A 24,486-nucleotide genomic window follows, 5' to 3' on the forward strand; every position below is an offset into this window, starting at 1 on the left:
TGTTAGGTTTATTTAAGGGGGGTTTGGGTTAGAGTAGGGGTATGTGGGTGGTGGGTTGTAATGTGGGGGGGGGGGTATTGTGTTTTTTTTTACAGGCAAAAGAGCTGTTTTCTTTGGGGCATGCCCCGCAAAAGGCCCTGTTCAGGGCTGGTAAGGTAATAGAGCTGTTAACTTTTGTAATTTAGTATAGGGTAGGGCATTTTTTTTTATTTTGGGGGGCTTTGTTATTTTATTAGGGGGCTTAGATTAGGTGTAATTAGTTTAAAATTCTTGTAATATTTTTTTATTTTTTGTAATTTAGTGGGGGGGGGTTTGTACTTTAGTTTAGTTTTTTAATTGTATTTAATTGTAGGTACTTGTAGTTAATTTATTTAATGATAGTGTAGTGTTAGGTTTAATTGTAACTTAGGTTAGGATTTATTTTACAGGTAATTTTGTAATTATTTTAACTAGGTAGCTATTAAACAGTAAATATCTATTTAATAGCTATTGTACCTAGTTAAAATAAATACAAAGTTGCCTGTACAATAAATATATATGCTAAAATAGCTACAATGTAACTATTAGTTATATTGCAGCTATATTAGGGTTTATTTTACAGGTAAGTCTTTAGTTTTATATAGGATTCATTTATTTAGTAAATTTAATGATAGTGTAGTGTTAGGTGTAATTGTAACTTAGGTTATGATTTATTTTACAGGTAAATTTGTATTTATTTTAGCTAGGTAGTTATTAAATAGTTATTAACTATTTAATAACTATTGTACCTAGTTAAAATAAATACAAAGTTGCCTGTAAAATAAATATAAATCCTAAAATAGCTACAATGTAACTATTAGTTATATTGAAGCTATATTAATAGCTAGTAGGGGGCTTAGATTAGGTGTAATTAGTTTAAAATTATTGTAATATTTTATTATTTTTTGTAATTTAGTGTTTGCTTGTATTTTGGTACTTGTATGATGGATGGAAGACCTCTTCTTGCCCCGCTTGGATGAAGACTTCTGCCGGTCTGGATGTCCTCTTCTGCCCCATCGGATGAAGACTTCGGCCCGGCTGGGTGAACACGACTCAAGGTAGGGAGATCTTCAGGGGGGTAGTGTTAGGTTTATTTAAGGGGGGTTTGGGTTAGAGTAGGGGTATGTGGGTGGTGGGTTGTAATGTGGGGGGGGGGATTGTGTTTTTTTTTTACAGGCAAAAGAGCTGTTTTCTTTGGGGCATGCCCCGCAAAGGGCCCTGTTCAGGGCTGGTAAGGTAATAGAGCTGTTAACTTTTGTAATTTAGTATAGGGTAGGGCATTTTTTTTATTTTGGGGGGCTTTGTTATTTTATTAGGGGGCTTAGATTAGGTGTAATTAGTTTAAAATTCTTGTAATATTTTTTTATTTTTTGTAATTTAGTGTTTGTTTTTTTTGTAATTTAGTGGGGGGGTTTTGTACTTTAGTTTATTTAATTGTAGATAATTGTAGGTACTTGTAGTTAATTTATTTAATGACAGTGTAGTGTTAGGTTTAATTGTAACTTAGGTTAGGATTTATTTTACAGGTAATTTTGTAATTATTTTAACTAGGTAGCTATTAAATAGTCAATATCTATTTAATAGCTATTGTACCTAGTTAAAATAAATACAAAGTTGCCTGTAAAATAAATATAAATGCTAAAATAGCTACAATGTAACTATTAGTTATATTGCAGCTATATTAGGGTTTATTTTACAGGTAAGTATTTTGTTTTAAATATGATTCATTTATTTAGTTAATTTAATGATAGTGTAGTGTTAGGTGTAATTGTAACTTAGGTTAGGATTTATTTTACAGGTAAATTTGTATTTATTTTAGCTAGGTAGTTATTAAATAGTTATTAACTATTTAATAACTATTGTACCTAGTTAAAATAAATACAAAGTTGCCTGTAAAATAAAAATAAATGCTAAAATAGCTACAATGTAACTATTAGTTATATTGCAGCTATCTTAGGGTTTATTTTACAGGTAAGTCTTTAGTTTTAAATAGGATTCATTTATTTAACTATAATAAACTTATTTCGTTTTATTTAAATTATATTTAAGTTAGGGGGTGTTAGTGTTAGGGTTAGATTTAGGTTTAGGGGTTAATAACTTTATTATAGTAGCGGCGACGATGGGGGCGGGAGATTAGGGGTTAATAATTGTAGGTAGGTGGCGGCGATGTTAGGGAGGGCAGATTAGGGGTTAATAAAATGTATTATAGTGTTTGCGAGGCGAGAGTGCGGCGGTTTAGGGGTTAATACATTTATTATAGTGGCGGCGATTTGCGGTCGGCAGATTAGGGGTTAATACTTGTAGTTAGATTGTGGCGACGTTGGGGGGAGGCAGATTAGGGGTTAATAACTATAATGTAGGGGTCGGCGGTGTTAGGGACAGCAGATTAGGGGTTAATAGTTATAATGTAGGCGGCGGCGATATCGGGTCGGCAGATTAGGGGTTAATACTTGTAGTTAGATTGCGGCGACGTTGGGGGAGGCAGATTAGGGGTTAATAACTATAATGTAGGGGTCGGCAGTGTTAGGGACAGCAGATTAGGGGTTAATAGCTATAATGTAGGCGGCGGCGATATCCGATCGGCAGATTAGGGGTTAAATAATGTTATTATAGGGTTTGCGATGTGGGGGGGCCTCGGTTTAGTGGTTCATAGGTAGTTTATGGGTGTTAGTGACTTAGTGTACTAAATGGGTGTTAGTGTACTAAAAACATACCGAATTTCGGAACGGAATAGAACCGAATTCAGCCGAATCCGAATAAATCCGAAACAAATTTATTCGGATCCGAATAAATCCGAAACGAATTTATTCAAATTTTGCCGAATCAGATTCGATCCGAAACGAAATTCGAAAAGTCTGAATCGATCCGAACCGAAAACGAACCAAATTTTTTAGCGGTGCACATGTCTAGCGATAAACATTTTATATGATTACTTTTAAAATAGAGAGAGATATTATATATCTTAATGTCAATCACTTTTAGAGTGTTTGTTTTAATCACTCAATTTAACAAAGGATATTGTTAAAAGGTTTCTGTAATTAGAGCGTAATATTAGAGAAAAAAATAATTTGTCTATACTTATCGTTGTATGGATGTTTAACCATAAAGTATAGTTAAAAACGGGGCCAATGGTGAATAAAAATTAGAAGGGCCAAAAGAGAATATAAAACTATAGTAAAGAACTATATGGAATCTAAAATAGTACTTTTAGACCATATTTAGATACACGTGTTTTAATAATCTTCTAATATGTTAAATCGATATATAGCTATGCGTATTACATTATCATGATCCAATGAGTGTGTTGTACCAATGTTTTTCTAGTTTTTGTGGATATTAGTATTATCGGATGGGAGATTAGCCTTCTTGTATGAATTTTTAAAATTATTGTAGGAATTTTTAAAATTTCAAGTTGTGTGTCCTTAGACTGTAAAACTAAGTGGTAATTTTGTCAAATATATATATATATTTTATTTTAGAATTCTATTGTATTTAATCAACTTGGTTTGTTAGTGTGATGGCTTAGTTTTTATGATCTTTATCTTTAAAAAATATAGCCTATGTGTTTGTTTGAATTTCAAGTGGTGTGTCCTTAGACTTTAAAACTATATACTTATTTTTTCTTGTTTTTTCTTGAGTAGTTTTATTATGTTACATCAATATGTTTTAATGGTGTGTTTGTGTGTTTTTATGATATTTATCTTATAGAATTGCATTGAGGTCTAGTTCGCTATTGAGGCCTTTTGGGTGTAGAGTTTTCATTTTGAAAATCAATTCTGCTTCATGGTATAGTAGCTTCTTTTCCATATTTCCACCTCTACCATCTGTCTTTATTTTCTTAATGCCCCAAAATTTCATGTCATTTGGGTTACCTTTGTGGAATTCTTTAAAGTGGGCATAAAGTCTGGTATTGTATTTTTCTTTTTCTATGCATCTGATATGCTCTCTTATTCTTTCTTTCAGTTTCCTCCCCGTTTGACCTAGGTACTGTAGTTTACATGAGCACTGAATTAAATAGATTATATTGGTGTCAGTGCATCTTATGGTGTCATTAATCTTCAGTTCTTTCTGGGTTACATTAGATTTTACCTTTTTGATTTTGGTGCTAAATTTGCATGATTTGCATACATGACATGGAAAAAATCCTAATAGCTTTTCATTATTTAAGTTGTATTGCTGAGGACCTGTTTTTGATTTAAATTCGCTTGGCGCTAGGATATTCTTTAAATTGGTGGCCTTTCTGAATATAACGTCAGGGCGATGTTTTAGTATTTTCCCTATTATGGGGTCACTTCTGGCTATGAAGTCACTGCCACCTGGATCCGCATTGGACCCATGTGGTCCCATTGTTAAACCGATCATGACTGAAAGCTGCCCCCAACTGCAACTGCTTAGAGCTCAGTCAGTCTGGGGTTCTTAGCGTAGCGTGTACACAATGTATAACACTCTTTTCCACTTCCGGTTCCTACATTCCTACTCGTACTAAGCTGTGCACTTGTGCACTAGAGGTGGCAATGCAGAAACCGGGACAGTTGAGAGGCATAATATATATAGTGGAGGCAGGTGCAGAAGGATCAGTAGTTTAAGTGTCGGCCCTGCCACCAAGAAAGGCTGCTTCTAAAAGTAAAAGCTGTGCGGCAGTGCGGTGCCTGTGCAGAGCGGGCCTATATCATATGGCAACTGGCCCCCAGCCCACCGGGTATTTGCCCAGTATGCCCAATGCTCAGTCCGGGCCTGGTCACCACTTGTAATACCGTAGACCTGCCATTCCGCGCGCAAATGCCAATTTTTCAGCGGTATAGCCGTAACGCGCAACTTGTAATTTTGCCCAAACTTAATAATAGTAATATTTTAATATTAATCTATTTTACAAAACAATGACTGCCTTTATTATAAATAACTTATCCATCAGAAAACTAAACTATCAAATACTACTTACGTAACATATCTATATTTCAAAAAAGCTGTTATTTCAATATAAAAGTAATCTCCTTTATAAAACATTATTAAAACTTACGTAAATGTTCTGCAAATCTCCTGTAGCAAATACATATTGTACATACTATCGGCGAGATTACGAGTTTTGTGTTAGCTTTAAAAAGCAGCGTTAAGGGGTCCTAACGCTGCTTTTTATCTAACGCTGGTATAACGAGTCTGACAGGTAGAGGCTCACCGCTCACTTTTCTTCTGCGACTTTTGGCTACCGCAAATCCCGTTACGTCAATTGCGTATCCTATCTTTTAAATGGGACTTGCCTAACGCTGGTATTACGAGTCTTGGAAGAAGTGAGCGGTAGAGCCTCGACCTCCAAGACACCTACCGCATATAAAAGTTAGTAGTTAAGAGTTTTATGGGCTAACGCTGGAACATAAAACGCTTAACTTAAGTGCTACAAAGTACACTAACACCCATAAACTACCTATTAACCCCTAAACCGAGGCCCCCCTAACATCACAAACACTATAATAAAATTATTTAACCCCTAATCTGCCGACCGGACATCACCGCCACCTACATTATCCCTATGACCCTTAATCTGCTGCCCCTAACATCGCCAACACCTACATTATATTTATTAACCCCTATCCACCCCCAACGTCGCCGCCACCTACCCACACTTATTAAACCCTAATCTGCCGACCGGACATCGCCGCCACTATAATAAATGTATTAACCCCTAAACCGCCATACTCCCGCCTCGCAAACACTATAATAAATTGTATTAACCCCTAATCTGCCGTCACTAACATCGCCGCCACCTACCTACAATTATTAACCCCTACTCTCCCGCCCCCAATGTCACCGCTACTATAATAACGTTATAAACCTAAGTCTAACCCTAACCCTAACACCCCACTAAATTAAATATAATTTAAATAAATCTAAATAAAATTACTATAATTAAATAAATTAATCCTATTTAAAACTAAATACTTACCTATAAAATAAACCATAAGATAGCTACAATATAATTTAAGAATTACATTGTAGCTATTTTAGGATTTATATTTATTTTACAGGCAACTTTGTATTTATTTTAACTAGGTACAATAGCTATTAAATAGTTAATAACTATTTAATAGCTACCTAGTTAAAATAATTACAAAATTACCTGTAAAATAAATCCTAACTTAAGTTACAAATACACCTAACACTACACTATCAATAAATTAATTAAATAAATTATCTACAATTATCTTACATAAAATACAATGAAATAAACTAAACTATATTACCAAAAAAAACAAACACTAAATTACAAAAAAAAAGTATTACAAGCATTTTAAACTAATTACACCTAATCTAAGCACCCTAATAAAATAAAAAAGCCCCCCAAAATAATAAAATTCCCTACCCTAAACTAAATTACAAAGTAATCAGCTCTTTTACCAGCCCTTAAAAGGGCTTTTTGCGGGGCATTACCCCAAAGTAATCAGCTCTTTTACCTGTATAAAAAACAAATACAATCCCCCCCCCAACATTACAACCCACCACCCACACACCCCTACTCTAAATCCCACCCGATCCCCCCTTAAATAAACCTAACACTACCCCATTGAAGATCACCCTACCTTGAGCCGTGTTCACCCAGCCGGGCACCGATGGGCCAGAAGAGGACATCCGGACCGGCAGAAGTCTTCATCCTATCTGGGCAGAAGAGGACATCTAGACCGGCAGACATCTTCATCCAGACAGCATCTTCTATCTTCATCCTTCCGGAGCGGAGCCATCTTCTATCCAGCCGTCGCAGAGCCATCCTCTTCAATCAAAGTCCTAACGAAGAATGAAGGTTCCTTTAAATGACGTCATCCAAGATGGCGTCCCTCTAATTCCATTTGGCTGATAGGATTCTATCAGCCAATCGGAATTAAGGTAGGAAAAATCCGATTGGTTGATTTAATCAGCCAATCGAATTGAAGTTAAATCCGATTGGCTCATTGTATCAGCCAATAGAATGCGAGGTCAATTCTATAGGCTGATCTAATCAGCCAATCGGATTGAACTTCAATCCGATTGGCTGATTAAATCAACCAATCGGATTTTTCCTACCTTAATTCCGTAAACCTGATGAAATGGTTTGCCAACCGAGAAACGCGTTGCAATCATTGGGGCCAACTGGGTGACCCTATAATCCACTCTTTGTAACAACTTTGGTGTTGTTTTTTAATTTTAATTTTTAAAATTTCTGTTTTTAATAAATATTTGCAAACTTTTATCTCTGGAGTGGATCTCATTTCCTACCATCTGCCTATCACCACTGCAAAGGACACAGCTATTGAGAAGCACTAAGCCTGCATTTCTTCTCACTGCACCAATACCAAAAGGATCATTTGTTTGGGTAAGCTGCCACACCTGCCTGAATCTGCATATATATTGATATATCTCTCATTTAACAAGATAATATTGGTCTGTTTAAATTGGTCTGTTCAAATTGTGAATTGCCTTTGTGGGTTATTACTGACCACCATCTAATTGTATACCATTTTGTGCGCCCCCTCCACTGTGATTTTATCACGTATAAGATTTTTACGGCTAGATTTGGAGTTTTGTCAGTAACGACCCGAAAAACTAACGCCGGCTTTTTTCTGGCCGCACCATAAAAATAACTCTGGTATTGAGAGTCCACATAAAGGCTGCGTTAGGCTCCAAAAAAGGAGCGTAGAGCATTTTTAACGCAGCTTCAACTCTCGATACCAGAGTTGCTTATGCAAGCGGCCAGCCTCAAAAACGTGCTCGTGCACGATTCTCCCATAGGAAACAATGGGGCTGTTTGAGCTGAAAAAAAACCTAACACCTGCAAAAAAGCTGCATTCAGCTCCTAACGCAGCCCCATTGTTTGCTATACGGAAACACTTCCTACGTCTGCACCTAACACCCTAACATGTACCCCGAGTCTAAACACCCCTAACCTTACACTTATTAACCCCTAATCTGCCGCCCCCGCTATCGCTGACCCCTGCATATTATTATTAACCCCTAATCTGCCGCTCCGTAAACCGCCGCTACTTACATTATCCCTATGTACCCCTAATCTGCTGCCCTAACATCGCCGACCCCTATATTATATTTATTAACCCCTAATCTGCCCCCCACAACGTCGCCTCCACCTGCCTACACTTATTAACCCCTAATCTGCCGACCGGACCTGAGCGCTACTATAATAAAGTTATTAACCCCTAAACCGCCTCACTAACCCTATAATAAATAGTATTAACCCCTAATCTGCCCTCCCTAACATCGCCGACACCTAACTTCAATTATTAACCCCTAATCTGCTGACTGGAGCTCACCGCTATTCTAATAAATGTATTAACCCCTAAAGCTAAGTCTAACCCTAACACTAACACCCCCCTAAGTTAAATATAATTTACATCTAACGAAATTAATTAACTCTTATTAAATAAATGATTCCTATTTAAAGATAAATACTTACCTGTAAAATAAATCCTAATATAGCTACAATATAAATTATAATTATATTATAGCTATTTTAGGATTTATATTTATTTTACAGGTAACTTTGTATTTATTTTAACCAGGTACAATAGCTATTAAATAGTTAAGAACTATTTAATAGCTAAAATAGTTAAAATAATTACAAAATTACCTGTAAAATAAATCCTAACCTGTTACAATTAAACCTAACACTACACTATCAATAAATTAATTAAATAAACTACCTACAATTACCTACAATTAACCTAACACTACACTATCAATAAATTAATTAAATACAATTCCTACAAATAAATACAATTAAATAAACTAGCTAAAGTAGAAAAAATAAAAAAGAACTAAGTTACAAAAAATAAAAAAATATTTACAAACATAATAAAAATATTACAACAATTTTAAACTAATTACACCTACTCTAAGCCCCCTAATAAAATAACAAAGCCCCCCAAAATAAAAAAATGCCCTACCCTATTCTATATTACTAAAGTTCAAAGCTCTTTTACCTTACCAGCCCTGAACAGGGCCCTTTGCGGGGCATGCCCCAAGAAATACAGCTCTTTTGCCTGTAAAAAAAAACATACAATACCCAAGCCCCCCAGCATTACAACCCACCACCCACATACCCCTAATCTAACCCAAACCCCCCTTAAATAAACCGAACACTAAGCCCCTGAAGATCTTCCTACCTTATCTTCACCCTGCCAGGTTCACCGATCCGTCCTGAAGAGCTCCTCCGATGTCCTGATCCAAGCCCAAGCGGGGGGCTGAAGAGGTCCATAATCCGGCTGAAGTCTTCATCCAAGCGGGAGCTGAAGAGGTCCATGATCCGGATGAAGTCTTCATCCAAGCGGGAGCTGAAGAGGTCCATGATCCGGATGAAGTCTTCTATCAACGGCATCTTCAATCTTCTTTCTTCCGGATCCATCTTGCAGACCTCCGACGCGGAACATCCTCTTCTCCCGACGCCTACTAGCCGAATGACGGTTCCTTTAAGGGACGTCATCCAAGATGGCGTCCCTCGAATTCCGATCAGCCAATAGAATGCGAGCTCAATCTGATTGGCTGATTGGATCAGCCAATCGGATTGAACTTGATTCTGATTGGCTGATTCCATCAGCCAATCAGAATATTCCTACCTTAATTCCGATTGGCTGATAGAATCCTATCAGCCAATCGGAATTCGAGGGACGCCATCTTGGATGACGTCCCTTAAAGGAACCGTCATTCGGCTAGTAGGCGTCGGGAGAAGAGGATGTTCCGCGTCGGAGGTCTGCAAGATGGATCCGGAAGAAAGAAGATTGAAGATGCCGTTGATAGAAGACTTCATCCGGATCATGGACCTCTTCAGCTCCCGCTTGGATGAAGACTTCATCCGGATCATGGACCTCTTCAGCTCCCACTTGGATGAAGACTTCAGCCGGATCATGGACCTCTTCAGCCCCCCGCTTGGGCTTGGATCAGGACATCGGAGGAGCTCTTCAGGACGGATCGGTGAACCTGGCAGGGTGAAGATAAGGTAGGAAGCTCTTCAGGGGCTTAGTGTTAGGTTTATTTAAGGGGGGTTTGGGTTAGATTAGGGGTATGTGGGTGGTGGGTTGTAATGTTGGGGGGGTATTGTATGTTTTTTTTTACAGGCAAAAGAGCTGAATTCTTTGGGGCATGCCCCGCAAAGGGCCCTGTTCAGGGCTGGTAAGGTAAAAGAGCTTTGAACTTTAGTAATATAGAATAGGGTAGGGCATTTTTTTATTTTGGGGGGCTTTGTTATTTTATTAGGGGGCTTAGAGTAGGTGTAATTAGTTTAAAATTGTTGTAATATTTTTATTATGTTTGTAAATATTTTTTTATTTTTTGTAACTTAGTTCTTTTTTATTTTTTGTACTTTAGCTAGTTTATTTAATTTTATTTATTTGTAGGAATTGTATTTAATTAATTTATTGATAGTGTAGTGTTAGGTTAATTGTAGGTAATTGTAGGTAGTTTATTTAATTAATTTATTGATAGTGTAGTGTTAGGTTTAATTGTAACTTAGGTTAGGATTTATTTTACAGGTAATTTTGTAATTATTTTAACTATTTTAGCTATTAAATAGTTCTTAACTATTTAATAGCTATTGTACCTGGTTAAAATAAATACAAAGTTACCTGTAAAATAAATATAAATCCTAAAATAGCTATAATATAATTATAATTTATATTGTAGCTATATTAGGATTTATTTTACAGGTAAGTATTTATCTTTAAATAGGAATAATTTATTTAATAAGAGTTAATTAATTTCGTTAGATGTAAATTATATTTAATTTAGGGGGGTGTTAGTGTTAGGGTTAGACTTAGCTTTAGGGGTTAATACATTTATTAGAATAGCGGTGAGCTCGGGTCGGCAGATTAGGGGTTAATAAGTGTAGGCAGGTGGAGGCGACGTTGTGGGGGGCAGATTAGGGGTTAATAAATATAATATAGGGGTCGGCGGTGTTAGGGGCAGCAGATTAGGGGTACATAAGGATAACGTAGGTGGCGGAGCTTTGCGGTCGGCAGATTAGGGGTTAATAAGTGTAGGCAGGTGGAGGCGACGTTGTGGGGGGCAGATTAGGGGTTAATAAATATAATATAGGGGTCAGCGGTGTTAGGGGCAGCAGATTAGGGGTACATAAGGATAACGTAGGTGGTGGTGCTTTGCGGTCGGCAGATTAGGGGTTAATAAGTGTAGTTAGGTGGAGGCGACGTTGTGGGGGGCAGGTTAGGGGTTAATAAATATAATACAGGGGTCGGCGGTGTTAGGGGCAGCAGATTAGGGGTACATAAGTATAACGTAGGTGGCGGTCAGCAGATTAGGGGTTAAAAAAATTTAATCGAGTTGCGGCGATGTGGGGGGACCTCAGTTTAGGGGTACATAGGTAGTTTATGGGTGTTAGTGTACTTTAGAGCACAGTAGTTAAGAGCTTTATAAACCGGCGTTAGCCCAGAAAGCTCTTATCTACTGACTTTTTTCCTGCGGCTGGAGTTTTGTCGTTAGATGTCTAACGCTCACTTCAGACACGACTCTAAATACCGGAGTTAGAAAGATCCCATTGAAAAGATAGGATACGCAATTGACGTAAGGGGATCTGCGGTATGGAAAAGTCGCGGCTGAAAAGTGAGCGATAGACCCTATTTTGAGTGACTCCAAATACCGGCGGTAGCCTAAAACCAGCGTTAGGAGCCTCTAACGCTGGTTTTCACGGCTAACGCCAAACTCCAAATCTAGGCCCTAGTAATTTTATTTAGATTTATTTCAATTATATTTAACTTAGGGGGGTGTTAGGGTTAGACTTAGGTTTAGGGGTTAATAACTTTATTATATTAGCGGCGACGTTGGGGGCGGGAGATTAGGGGTTAATAATTGTAGGTAGGTAGCGGCGACGTTGGGGGGGGGCAGATTAGGGGATAATAAAATGTATTATAGTATTTGCGAGGCGGGAGTGCGGCGGTTAAGGGGTTAATACATTTATTATAGTGGCAGAGATGTCCGATTAGGGGTTAATAAGTGTAGGTAGGTGTCGGCAACGTTGGCGGGGGCAGATTAGGGGATAATAAATATAATGTAGGTGTCGGCGATGTTAGGGGCAGCAGATTAGGGGTTCATAGGGATAATGTAGGTGGCGGCGGTGTCCGGAGCAGCAAATTAGGGGTTAATAATATTATGCAGGTGTCTGCGATGTCGGGGGCGGCAGATTAGGGGTTAATAAGTGTAAGGTTAGGGGTTTTTAGACTCGGGGTTCATGTTAGGGTGTTAGGTGCAGACATAAAATGTATTTCCCCATAGGAAACAATGGGGCTGCGTTAGGAGCTGGACGCTGCTTTTTTGCATGTGTTAAGTTTTTTTTCAGCCAGCTCAGCCCCATTGTTTCCTATGGGGAAATCGTGCACGAGCACGTTCAGCCAGCTTACCGCTACCGTAAGCAACGCTGGTATTACAGGTAGAAGTGGAGCTAAATTTTGCTCTACGCTCACCTTTTTGCGGCTAACGCAGCCATTCAGAAAACTTGTAATACCAGCCTTGGCTTAAGGTAGCGGTGGAAACAAAAGGAGCGTTAGAGCCGCAGGTCTTTACCAACAAAACTCTTAATCTAGGCGTAAATATTTATCATTGAGGGAATAAAACCCACCATTTTTATTTCATGATTCAGAGAATACAATTTTAAAGAACTTTCTAATTTACTTCTATTATCTCATTTGTTTCATTCTCTTGGTATCATTTGTTGAAGGAGCAGCAATGCAGTACTGTTTTCTAAAATAACACATGGGTTAGCCAATGACAAACAATCTGTATATAGGTTCTTTGAGCTTACCTAGACAAACCTTTCATCATAGGATAACAAGAAAAGGAAGCAAATTAAATAATAGAAAGTTGTTCAAAATTGTTTGTTCTGTCTAAATTATGAATGTCTAATAATGACTTTACTGTCCCTTTAACTACAAATGCATAATATAAAGATAAAAAGTGTATTGCTTCATCTAGAAATTTGTTACATTTTTTACTTAATACAATTAATATAAATACAAATTTATGAATCAACATGCACATCTTTCTTAAAGTAAATGTAAATTTTGATGCTAAAATGCCCGTTTTTTTAAAATTTGATTAAAAACATAGGCACTTTAATTAATCAAAATGTACATTTCACTCGTGTTGTGAAACTACTTTCCTTTTAATCTTGACAGCTGCTCCAGCTTCCTCCGTCCATTGCAAAGCCTCTTCCTGGGTCTAAAATGAGGAATCAGGGCCTCGATCCGATATGCAGCGTCGCCCGCAAAAGCCGGCGACGCCAAATTTTGCGCTGGTTTGGTATCACATATACGGCGTAACTTAGAAGTTACGCTCGTATATTTCTGCCTTCGGCCATAGTTTTTTGGGCCATAGACAGGTATACCAAACCAGCGCAGTTTGGTATCCAATATACAGCGTAAGGACTCACATGGCGAAAATGGAGAAATCTTACTCCATTTTCACTTCGCCACAAATTGCAGGTGTAGTAAGCCTTACGCTGTGTATCGGAGCCCCGTAGCTCCCTAAACTACCTGCAAAATAAAACCTAAACCTAACGCATGCGCAATGTCTATCTACCTGTCAACCGCAATCCCCCGCCGCAATCCCTAATAAAATTATTAACCCCTAAACCGCCGCTCACGGACCCCGCCGCCAGCTACATTAACTACCCCCTAATGTGAGCCCCTTATACCGCCGCCACCTACATTACCTACCCCCTAATGTGAGCCCTTTACACTGCCGCCAGCTATATTAAATTATTAACCCCTAATCTAATCCCCCTACCCCGCCGCCAGCTATATTAAATTATTAACCCCTAATCTAATCCCCTACCCCGCCGCCAGCTATATTAAATTATTAACCCCTAATCTAATCCCCCTACCCCGCCGCCAGCTATATTAACTTAATTAACCCCTAATCTAATCCCCGCCGCCACCTATAATAAATTAATTAACCCCTAAAATACTAAACTATCCCTACCACTAAACCTAAGTCTAACCCTACAAATAGACCTGAAAAGGGCTTTTTGCGTGGCATTACCCCAAAGTAAACAGCTCTATTGCCAGCCCTTAAAAGGGCTTTTTGCAGGGCTTTGCCCCAAAGTAATCAGCTCTTTTACCAGCCCTTAAAAGGGCTTTTTGCAGGGCATTGTCACAAAGTAATCAGCTCTTTTGCCTATAATCTAAATCCCCTACACCGCCGCCACCTATAATAAATGTATTACCCCCTAATCTAATCCCCCTACACCACCGCCACCTATATTAACTATATTAACCCTAATTATATTAGGGTTAATATAGTTAATATAGTTATTATATTATATATATATTAAGTTTAATAACCCTATCTAACTCTAACACCCCTAACAAAATTAAATTAAATCTAATTAATATTAATATTATTAATTAAAATATTCCTATTTAAATCTAAATACTTACCTATAAAATAAACCCTAAGATAGCTACAATATAATTAATAATTACATTGTAGCTATTTTAGGGTTTATATTTATTTTACAGGTAACTTGGTATTTATTTTAACAAGGTACAATAGCTATTAAATAGTTAATAACTATTTAATAGCTACCTTGTTAAAATAATTACCAATTTACCTGTAAAATAAATCCTAACCTAAGTTACAAATACACCTACACTATCAATAAATTAAATAAACTACACATCTCTAAACTAAAATACAATTAAATACACTAAACTCAATTACAAAAAACAAATAAACACTAAATTACAAAAAATAAAAAAGATTACAAGAATTTTAAGCTAATTACACCTATTCTACGCCCCCTAATAAAATAATAAAGCCCCCCAAAATAAAAAACTTTCCCTACCCTATTCTAAATTACAAAAGATGACAGCTCTATTACCAGCCCTTAAAAGGGCCTTTTGCGGGGCATGCCCCAAAGTAAACAGCTCTTTTGCCTGTAAAAAATCCCCACAATACCACCCCCCAACATTAAAACCCACCACCCACATAACCCTACTCTAAACCCACCCAAACCCCCCTTAAAAAAACCTAACACTAAGCCCCAGAAGATCTCCCTACCTTGAGTCGTCTTCACCCAGCCGGGCCAAACTCTTCATCCAATCCGGGCGATGTCTTCATCCAAGCGGCAAAGAAGAAGTCTTCCATCCGGCGATGTCTTCATCCAAGCGGCAAAGAAGAAGTCTTCCATCCCGGCGATGTCTTCATCCAAGCGGCAAAGAAGAGGTCCTCCATCGGGGAGAAGTTTTCCTCCAAACGGCATCTTCAATCTTCTTTCTTCAGCCCTCCGATACGGAACATCCAGCTGGCCCGACAACTGAACGACGAATGAAGTTTCCTTCATTTGTCGGCACTTTAACATCTGACGGCACTTTAGCATCTGACGGCGCCGTATATGTGATAGCTCGAGTTGCGAGCTGAAACTACGGGCGGCGGGGGTTCCCTCGCTTGCGCCGCAAACTACGATCTATATATGATCGCACCCCAGGCTTCCTCCAATCACGGCTTCGAATCAGACACTGATTCCCGCGGGGGGGGGGGGGAGCCGTGATTGGAGGATGACTGATCCATCATTTCTGACGTCAAAAATGGCTTTGCGACGACCGGGAGAAGCTGGAGCGGCTGTCAAGTTTAAAAGGTATTTTTTCACAACGAGTGAAATGTAAATTTTGATGAATTAAAGTGCCCCTGTTTATAATTGAATTTTTAAAAACCGGCCACTTTGGCTTTAAAATTTACATTCACTTTAAGGAATCTAAAGCAAATTATCTATAATGGAAAAGTTAATTTTAGATACCTATATAACAAAGATACTATTTCAAGCACCCCAGCGCTTTATACTCTTTTTAAATGTTATCATTAGTTCCAGATCAATCAAATTTATCAATACTTTTCCAAGTATTTTGAGATAGGTATAATAATACAGCACACCACATTGCTTGGTCATCGATATAGGAAGCAATTTAGGACATGGAAAAACACGTGTATTAAGTATCCACAGGAACATTCTCAATACCCATTTATATTGCTCATTGGCGATGATTGTGGTGATTGTGTGGTGTTTATTGCCCATCCTATTAAGTATCCAGTTATTGGTCAGCCACAGAATACTTGTGTATCCAGTTAACAGCCTATCTACATTGTACCTGTGTTTTTGGCCTGTCTCTGCAGAAGCTTTGTATCTTGTCTCCTGCCTGTTACAGTGTATTTGAGTATCTTTTTACTGATCTCTCACAGTATATTTGTGTATTCAGTTACCAGACTGTCTACTCTGTATCTGATTATTAGTAACCACAATATCTAGATAATCAAGTCTACATCTGGCTACAACAGTATTTGTGAATCTTCTGTGCCTGCTTGATTTATTGGAACTACCTTTGGCCTGATATAGATAGATTTATCAAATGTCAGGCAGACATGATCCGCTATAGCCGCTAGCAAGCGGTGTCAATCGCCCCGATCGTATCCGAGTTAAGGTGCTTCTTAACTTAAGTTTCAGGCGGACCTGAAACTTCAGGGGTAGATTGCAGCATCCGCTGCTTGATAAATCTTCCCCTTTATATTTGTATCCTGCAATATATTTGTCTTCAGTGTGACTGCATGCAGCCTGCCTTTTCCAACCATTTTCCACAACCAGTAGCCCCATCCTTTCAGTACTTATGTGAGACAGAGTGGGGACGCTCTATTGTTGCAGATGTTCCTTTTGGTGCCAAGTAGTGTTATGAGATACATACAAACATGATGCCAGTGTTCATATAAGCCAAGGAAGGGAGAGGCATAGTTAAAAGTGAATAAATGGTAATCAGCATAAAGAGTCTTGGCAATAAGCATTTCCCACCATAACATATTTTCAATATACAGAGCTAATACTATGTATGAGAATGCTATCACTATTTGTGGTTTTAAACAACAATAAATTGAGCTTTTACTTTTGACCAATTGATGGACATGTATGGTGTTATGCCATGTGCTCCAAACAGATGTGAAGAAATTGATAGGACTGGATATGATCTGTAATTTTATATTTTTTATTGGTTTTCAATACAGGTTTGGATGTGTTAGCATTGTATTTGTTTTTTGCTCACCGGACAGTAGATTAATCTGATGAACAATGTAGCCTGTAATAAGGCCAGCATTTTGATCATTGCTGGGAGTGCTGGAGAGGTCTAAGATTATAATAATGGGCATTTAAATTAGGATTTATATGTATTATTTAGGAGGTGATTTTTCCATTAAATTAATCTACATTCAGTTCATCAAAATGAGTTGTCCTAGTTAAAGAATTAAATATGTGTCTTGGCAATAAAATAATTAGGAAATCTTGTGGTATTATACAATTTCAACACAGTAATATACTCTGGAAAGGGAAGCAATTAGTATATTAATCCTTAAAATGTTAAGGTATTTCTTTAAAAAAAAAAAAAAAAAAAAGTGAGAAAGAAAAAAAGCTTTTTTGTGTATTAATCTCTAAGAGCAAAATGCAAAGCATGTGAATAGTATTTTATTAGATTTTAATGAGTATGTAACAAAGTCTCGGTTTCTTCTACTGTTTTTCATTTTTATTATTTGTGTCATCACCAAAGAAAGTTACAATTAAAATTTAAAAACAAGTATCTTACCAAACACATTTGTGACAAATATACCTCCATTTTTCTGTGTTTTTTAAAATAGTATTGCAGTAGTAGACTCAATAGTGTGGTCTTCCAGATGCACAGTATAATATCTGAATAAAGAAAAACGAACCTTTCCTATTCTCGGACCCATCCCAATAAAGCTGATATCTCCAAAGGCATCTGTGGGCACCTCACGTATATGTTCTTTGGAATCCCATTCCCCTTTGCTTTGGAATGGCTGTTGTCTGAAGGCTGCTTCAATGTGATGTTCTTTAGGGTATCCACACATACAAACCTTTTTTCTGAAAGAAATAAAAATACATTTCCAACAAATACATTTTACTATGAAAACAAAAAGCTATTCAAATGAAATGAAATTGCATTAGAGTTTGTATGCAAATACAATTGTCAAAGTAAGTTGCTTGATTAGAATCTGAATTGAAGTAAATCTTATTTTTAGAATTATTGAGGTGAAAAATACATTTTTGATATTGTTCACATTCATCTAGATTACAAGTTGTGCGTTCAGGTTTTAACGCTGAAAAAATAGCCATTTCAGCATTAAAACAGCAACGCAGCCATTACAAGTCTTGTCGGTATAGCTGTACCGCAAGACTTTAAGCCTGTAACGCAACGTCAGTCCAGCACTCGTAAAAATGACGTTTTTTCATGGGATTTCCATAGCGCTGCTATTGCAAGTTTTGCGGTGAGGCTAAAAAGCTTGCGTTACACCCTATAACGACAAGATCCGTACCGCCATCTGAGAGCTGTAGTTATGAGTTTTACGCAACAAAACTGTTACATAAAACTCATAACTAAAGTGTTACAAAGTACACCAACACCCATAAACATACCTATTAACCCCTAAACTGAGGCCCTCCCGCATCGCAAACACTATATTAAAGTTATTAACCCCTAATCTGCCACTCCCGACATCGCCGCCACTAATAAAATTTCTTAACCCTTATTCCGCCTCTCCCCAACATCGTCACCACTATAATAAAGTTATAAACCCCTAAACTGCCACCCTCCCGCATCGTAAACACTATTTAAATATTATTAACCCCTAATCTGCCGTCCGCCCACATCACCCCCACTATACTAAAGTTATTAACCCCTATTCCGCTGCTCCCTGACATTGCGGCCACTATAATAAACCTATTAACCCCTAAACCACAAGCCCCCCACAATGAAATATACTAAATTAAACTATTAACCCCTAAACCGAAAGCCCCCACATCACAATAAAATAATTTAAACTAGTAACCCCTAAACCTAATGCCCCCCTAGCCTTATATTAAAATTACTATTTCCCTATCCTAAATTAAATTTAAAATTACCTGTAAAATTAAAAAAAAACTAAGTTTAAACTAACAATAAAAATAAAATAAAAATTATTAAACTAAAATTAAAATACCTACCAATTAAAGAAAACTAAAATACACATTAAAAAAAATCCTACCACTACTATAAAAATTACAAAGTATCTAATTACAAAAAATAAAAAATACTAAATTACAAAAGTAACAAACACTAAATTACCAAAAATAACAAACGAAATTATCAAAAATAAAAAATAATTACACCTAATCTAATAGCCCTAAAAATAAAAAAGCCCACCTAAAATAAAAAAAAAACCCTGGAAAAAACTTCCAATACTCCTTAAAAGGGCCTTTTGTAGGGCATTGCCCTAAGTTAAACAGCTCTTTTACCTGCAAAAAAAAATACAAAGACCCCCCAACAGTAAAACCCACCACCCAATCAATCCCCTAGAATAAAAAAAACCTAAGCTACCCATTGCCCTGAAAAAGGCATTTATATGGGCATTTAGCTCTTTTTCATTGCCCTGAAAAGGGAATTTAGAACTTATAAGAAAAGCCCAAACCCTAAACTAAAAAAAAACACCCAAAAAAGTTTAAGAAATCCTAACACTAACCCCCGAAGATCCACTTACAGTTTCTGGAGTCCGGACATCCAAGCGGCGAAAAGTCTTCATCCAGGCGGCGAGCTCTTCATCCATCCTGGCGGCGTCTTCTATCTTCATCTAGGCAGCATCTTCTATCTTCATCCTGCGGCGTCTTCTATCTTCATCCCAGCGGAGCGGGTCCATCCTGAAGACATCCAGCGCGGAGCATCTTCTTCATACGGTCGCCGCTGTATACTAAATCTTCAATGCAAGGGAGACTTTTTAAAATGGCATCCCTTGCATTCCTATTGGCTGATTTGATTTTGGAAATTCAAATCAGCCAATAGGATGAAAGCTACTGAAATCCTATTGGCTGTTCAAATGAGCCAATAGGATGAGAGCTACTGAAATTCTATTGGCTGATTTGAGCAATGCCCATACAAATGCCCTTTTCAGGGCAATGGGTAGATTAGGTTTTTATAGATAGTTTGTTTTTATTTTGTGGGTTGGGGGGGGGGGTTTGTAATGTTAGTGGGTCTTTTTGTTTCGAGAAAGAGCTGATTTCTTTGGGGCAATGCCGTACAAAAGGACTTTTAAGGGCTATTGGTAGTTTATTATAGATTAGTTTTCTTTTATTTTGGGGTGGTTTTCTTTTAAAATGGGTATTAGAATAGGAATAATTGTTATTATTTTGGATAATTCATTTGTTATTTTGTGTATTTTTTTTAGTTTTGGGGTGGGTTTTTCTTTTAAGAATAGCCATTTTTTATTTTAAATGGGCAGAAAAAGAGCTGAAGAGAGGTTTTATTTCACAGGTAAGTTTGTATTTATTTTAATTAGGTAGTTAGTAAATAGTTAATAACTATTTACTAACTAGTCTACCTAGTTAAAATAAATACAAACTTACTTGTGAAATAAAAGTAAAACCTAAGCTAGCTACAATAAAACTATTAGTTATATTGTAGCTAGCTTAGGTTTTATTTCACAGGTAAGTATGTATTTAGTTTTAAATAGGTATTATTTAGTTAATAATTGTAACTTTGATTTAGCTCTATTTTAATTATGTTTAAGTTGGCGGGGTGTTAGGGTTAGGGTTACGGTTAGGTTTAGGGGTTAATATAGTTTCATTTAGGTTTTTGCGATGTGGGGGGCTGGCAGTTTAGGGCTTAATAGGTTTATTTAGTGGTAGCGATGTGGGAGGCTAGAGTTTTAGGGGTTAATAACTTTATTTAGTGGCGGCAATGTCAGGGAGCAACGGAATAGGGGTTAATAGATTTATTATAGTGTGGGCAATGTTGTGGTGCAGGGGAATAGGGGTTAATAACTTTAGTAGCAACGATATCGGGAGCGGCAGATAAGGGGGTAATAGATTTTTTTGTGGCGGCGATGTCGGGAGTGGCAAATTAGGGGTTAATAAGTTTATTTAGGTGTCAAATTAGGGTGGCGAATTAGGGGAGTTTAGACGTGGGGTTTATGTTAGGGTGTTAGGTTTAAATGTTTTTTTTCCCCCACAGACATCAATGGGGCTGCGTTACGGAGCTTTTCATTCTGCGATCACAGGTGTTAGGTTTTTTTCTAACCCACTCTCCCCATTGATGTTTATGGGGAAAGCGTGCACAAGCACGTCAAAACAACTCTTTTATTTTTTGCGTTATGGAGCTCAACGCAACCATATTGCACGAACAAGCCATTGCGCCCATAATTTGTAATCTACCTGATAGTAAAATGTTCTGGGCAGAATACGTTTTGTGGTTATAGATTGTTGTTTTCTATTACAGGTTATTATATTATATTTAAACTGACTTTGACAAGATTGATATAACTTTTTTTTAATATCAACACGTCTAGTTATTTTGCTTTGGATGTTAAACTGATTTTTATTATGATTATTTTATGTTTTCTTTTGATTTTAGTAATTTACTAAGATGATTTTATTTGATAAAAGGCATTTTTTTATTTTTCATTTTAATAGTAGTTATTTATTCAAGTTTGACCAGAACTGACTACACTGCCTGACTAGACAAAAGTAAAAGTCAGCCTATGTTAAGGCTACATTTAGGCACCAATCAGCAAGCGCTACCCAGGTGCTGAACCAAAGATGGGCCGGCTCGTAAGCTTACATTCCTGCTTTTTCAATAAAGATACCAACAGAACAAAGAAAAATTGATAATAGGAGTAAATTAGAAAGCTGATTAAAATAGCATGCTCTATGTGAATCATGAAAGAAAAAAAATGTTATTTGCTGAATCATTGCAATATTTTTTCTACATAAGAGCTTTTGGGTGACCATGGGGATAAAACTGCTATAAAAACAATAAAACTGTTATTTAAAGGGGCAGTGTAGTCAAAATTAAACTTTCATTATTCCTATAGAGCATGCAATTTTAAATAACTTTCCAATGCATGTTTATCATCAAAATTGCTTTGTTCTCTTGTTATTCTTCGTTGAAAGCTAAACCTAGGTAGACTCATATGCTAATGTCTAAGCCCTAAAGGCTGTCTCTTATGTCAGTAAATTTTTACAGTTTTTCACAGCTAGACAGCACTAATTCATGTGTCATATAGATAACATATGTCCGCACGGATTGGCTTAAATGCAAGTCTGTTAAATGAACTGAACTGGGGCAGTCTAAAGAGACTTAGATACAAGGTAATCACAGAGGTAAAAAGTATATTAATATAACAGTGCTGGTTATGCAGAACTGGGGAATAGGTAATAAAGGGATTATCTATCTTTTTAAACAATACAAAATCTGGAGTAGACTGTCCCTTTAAATGCTGACATCATCATTACAGTATCCTTTATACAGTATTATGTTGTAAACACACACTTAGGGCTAGATTACAAGTAGATTGCAAAATTTTTGCGCTCCCATAAATTGGCAAATTTGCCCGTTTGCAGGAGCACAATAATTAACCAGCCATTACAAGTGGCTGGTTATTGCTACCGCGACTGAAAATTAACCAGAGATTAGATATCTGGTTTATTTTCTAAAAGTGCCCCAAATGCCCTCAAAATAGAGGGCATTGTAGTTTTTTATTAAATGCTTTAAAGTTGGTTGGAATGGGGTGTTCCCATAGACTGCAATGAAAATTGTTTGCGTGCCACTTGTAATCTAGCCCATAATAAATTGAGTTATAGAGTCAATAAGACTGCATCTCCTGTGTGACGCACTGTAGGCAAAATTACTTCATATACTATATTGCAGGCAACAATGATGTCCTTATATACTAGGGAATCCTCTAATCCCCCAAAACCTGCTAAGGTATTAGTATAATGCCTTGCTGGTATAATTTAAATGCTGGTATTATCAGGAGCAGTGGTGTATTTAGGTTTTGTGCTGCCCTAGGCACTTAGAATTTTGCTGCTTTAAATATATTATGTATGACTTCAAACGTTTTTGCTGATACCTGGCTGGCTTCATTAGGTGCAGCAGTGAAGGCAGCCACCAAGAAAGAAAGATACACGCAACTTCTTAGGATGTAATACTGCAGTGATGCAGTGATGCAGCTCCGCACTTGATGCTTCTGCCAGCCAGGAGGTTAACTAAATTGATTTATTGTTGCACGCACGTAGGAGCCTCAGGGTGCTGGCTGGTATTTCTCAAAGGGATCTTGTTGTGCGGCGGTGTCACACACTGACTAAACAAAAGTACCGCTGTGCTTCCGCTATCTGCCACCATGCCACGCCCCCCCCCCACCTTGTCGGCCTATGCCTGAATATGCCCCTGATCTGGAGACAATTTTCACTCACAGTGCTCCTCAAATGCTTCATATTGCAAGGTCACAATTTAAAGCAGACATCATCAAACTTGGCCCTCCAGAGGTTTTGGAACTACATTTCCCTTGATTCTCAGCCAGCATATCATTCTTACCTCGTCTTGGCAATATTTGAACTTTCCATATAATATGTACATTCTTTCTTTTTGATGTTTTCTGAAATCCACGATGAGATATTTTCCTGAAGTAACAGAGTATTTGTAAATAATATTAACAGTAACAAACATTTTACATAGTTGCATCATGCATATTTAATTTGTTCTATCAATTTATCTTGTAAAAAGTACATTTTGTGAAGTCTTTCACTCAAGGGATATGCCTTATTTGCAATGCTTGGAAATATTGTTTAAATTAAAAAAAATAGTATATTGATCCAAGCCAGCTTCGTTTTAAGTTTTATGAACTCACTGATGCCTGTATTATATTCTAATGCCAAACGAGTACCTATTCTCAACATTTGCAATACCCTCTACAAAATCCATTGCCCATTAATTATGTCATATTGCTCATTTTGGCCTCTAGTTATCAAGCTCCGTACATACCTGCCCCAATACGCCCGCCTAAGCTCACCTCACATCGCCCTGCCGGGGACCTGAATACGCTTGTCAAAGTTATCAAAAAAGCTGTCAAAAAGCCGTGCACCAAGTACGGGGCGATGAGCAGTGGACTGTGATAGTTATCACTCATCCGATCTCACTGCTCTTCGGCTTTTTCACAGCTTTATTGATAAGCTGTCACTAAGCACTCACACTATACTATACTGTTCTGCCCCCTATACTGCCGCCCCCAGAGCCCCCCGCAACTTAATAAAGTTATTAACCCCTAAACGGCCGCTCCTAGACCCCTCCGCAACTATATTAAACATGTTAACCCCTAAACTGCCGCTCCCGGAGCCCACTGCCACTCTAATAAACTTATTAACCCCTAAACCGCTGCTCCCGGACCCCACCGCCACCTACATAATACCTATTAACCCCTATCCTGCCCCCCTATACCGCCGCCACCTATAATAAATGTATTAACCCCTATCCTGCGGATCCCATACCACGCCGCAACTAAATCAATTGTTTAACCCCTAAACCACAACATCATCATTTCTGCTAATAGATGAATATTGCAAAAATGCTTCTATTTAAAATGTATATGCTCCTGTGTCTATTCCAATTTTGAGCTTTCTATCCCTTTAAA

The 24,486-nt window shown here is 37.5% G+C and overlaps 1 protein-coding gene across 1 annotated transcript in view; it reads right to left on the reverse strand.

Annotated features, from left to right (window-relative positions):
• TRPM2 (transient receptor potential cation channel subfamily M member 2) overlaps positions 1-23,780 on the reverse strand; it is a 272,602-nt gene extending 248,822 nt beyond the window's left edge. Inside the window, exons 1-3 of the mRNA XM_053712880.1 lie at positions 23,772-23,780; positions 23,394-23,479; positions 17,743-17,914 (exon numbers count right to left, since the gene is read on the reverse strand). Of these exons, the coding sequence (XP_053568855.1) occupies positions 17,743-17,914; positions 23,394-23,479; positions 23,772-23,780 (267 nt within the window). The remainder of the gene's footprint in view (positions 1-17,742; positions 17,915-23,393; positions 23,480-23,771) is intronic.
• Positions 23,781-24,486: the final 706 nt, after the last annotated feature.

This window comes from Bombina bombina, chromosome 1 (assembly GCF_027579735.1).
Source record: "Bombina bombina isolate aBomBom1 chromosome 1, aBomBom1.pri, whole genome shotgun sequence".
Classification (NCBI taxonomy): domain Eukaryota; kingdom Metazoa; phylum Chordata; class Amphibia; order Anura; family Bombinatoridae; genus Bombina; species Bombina bombina.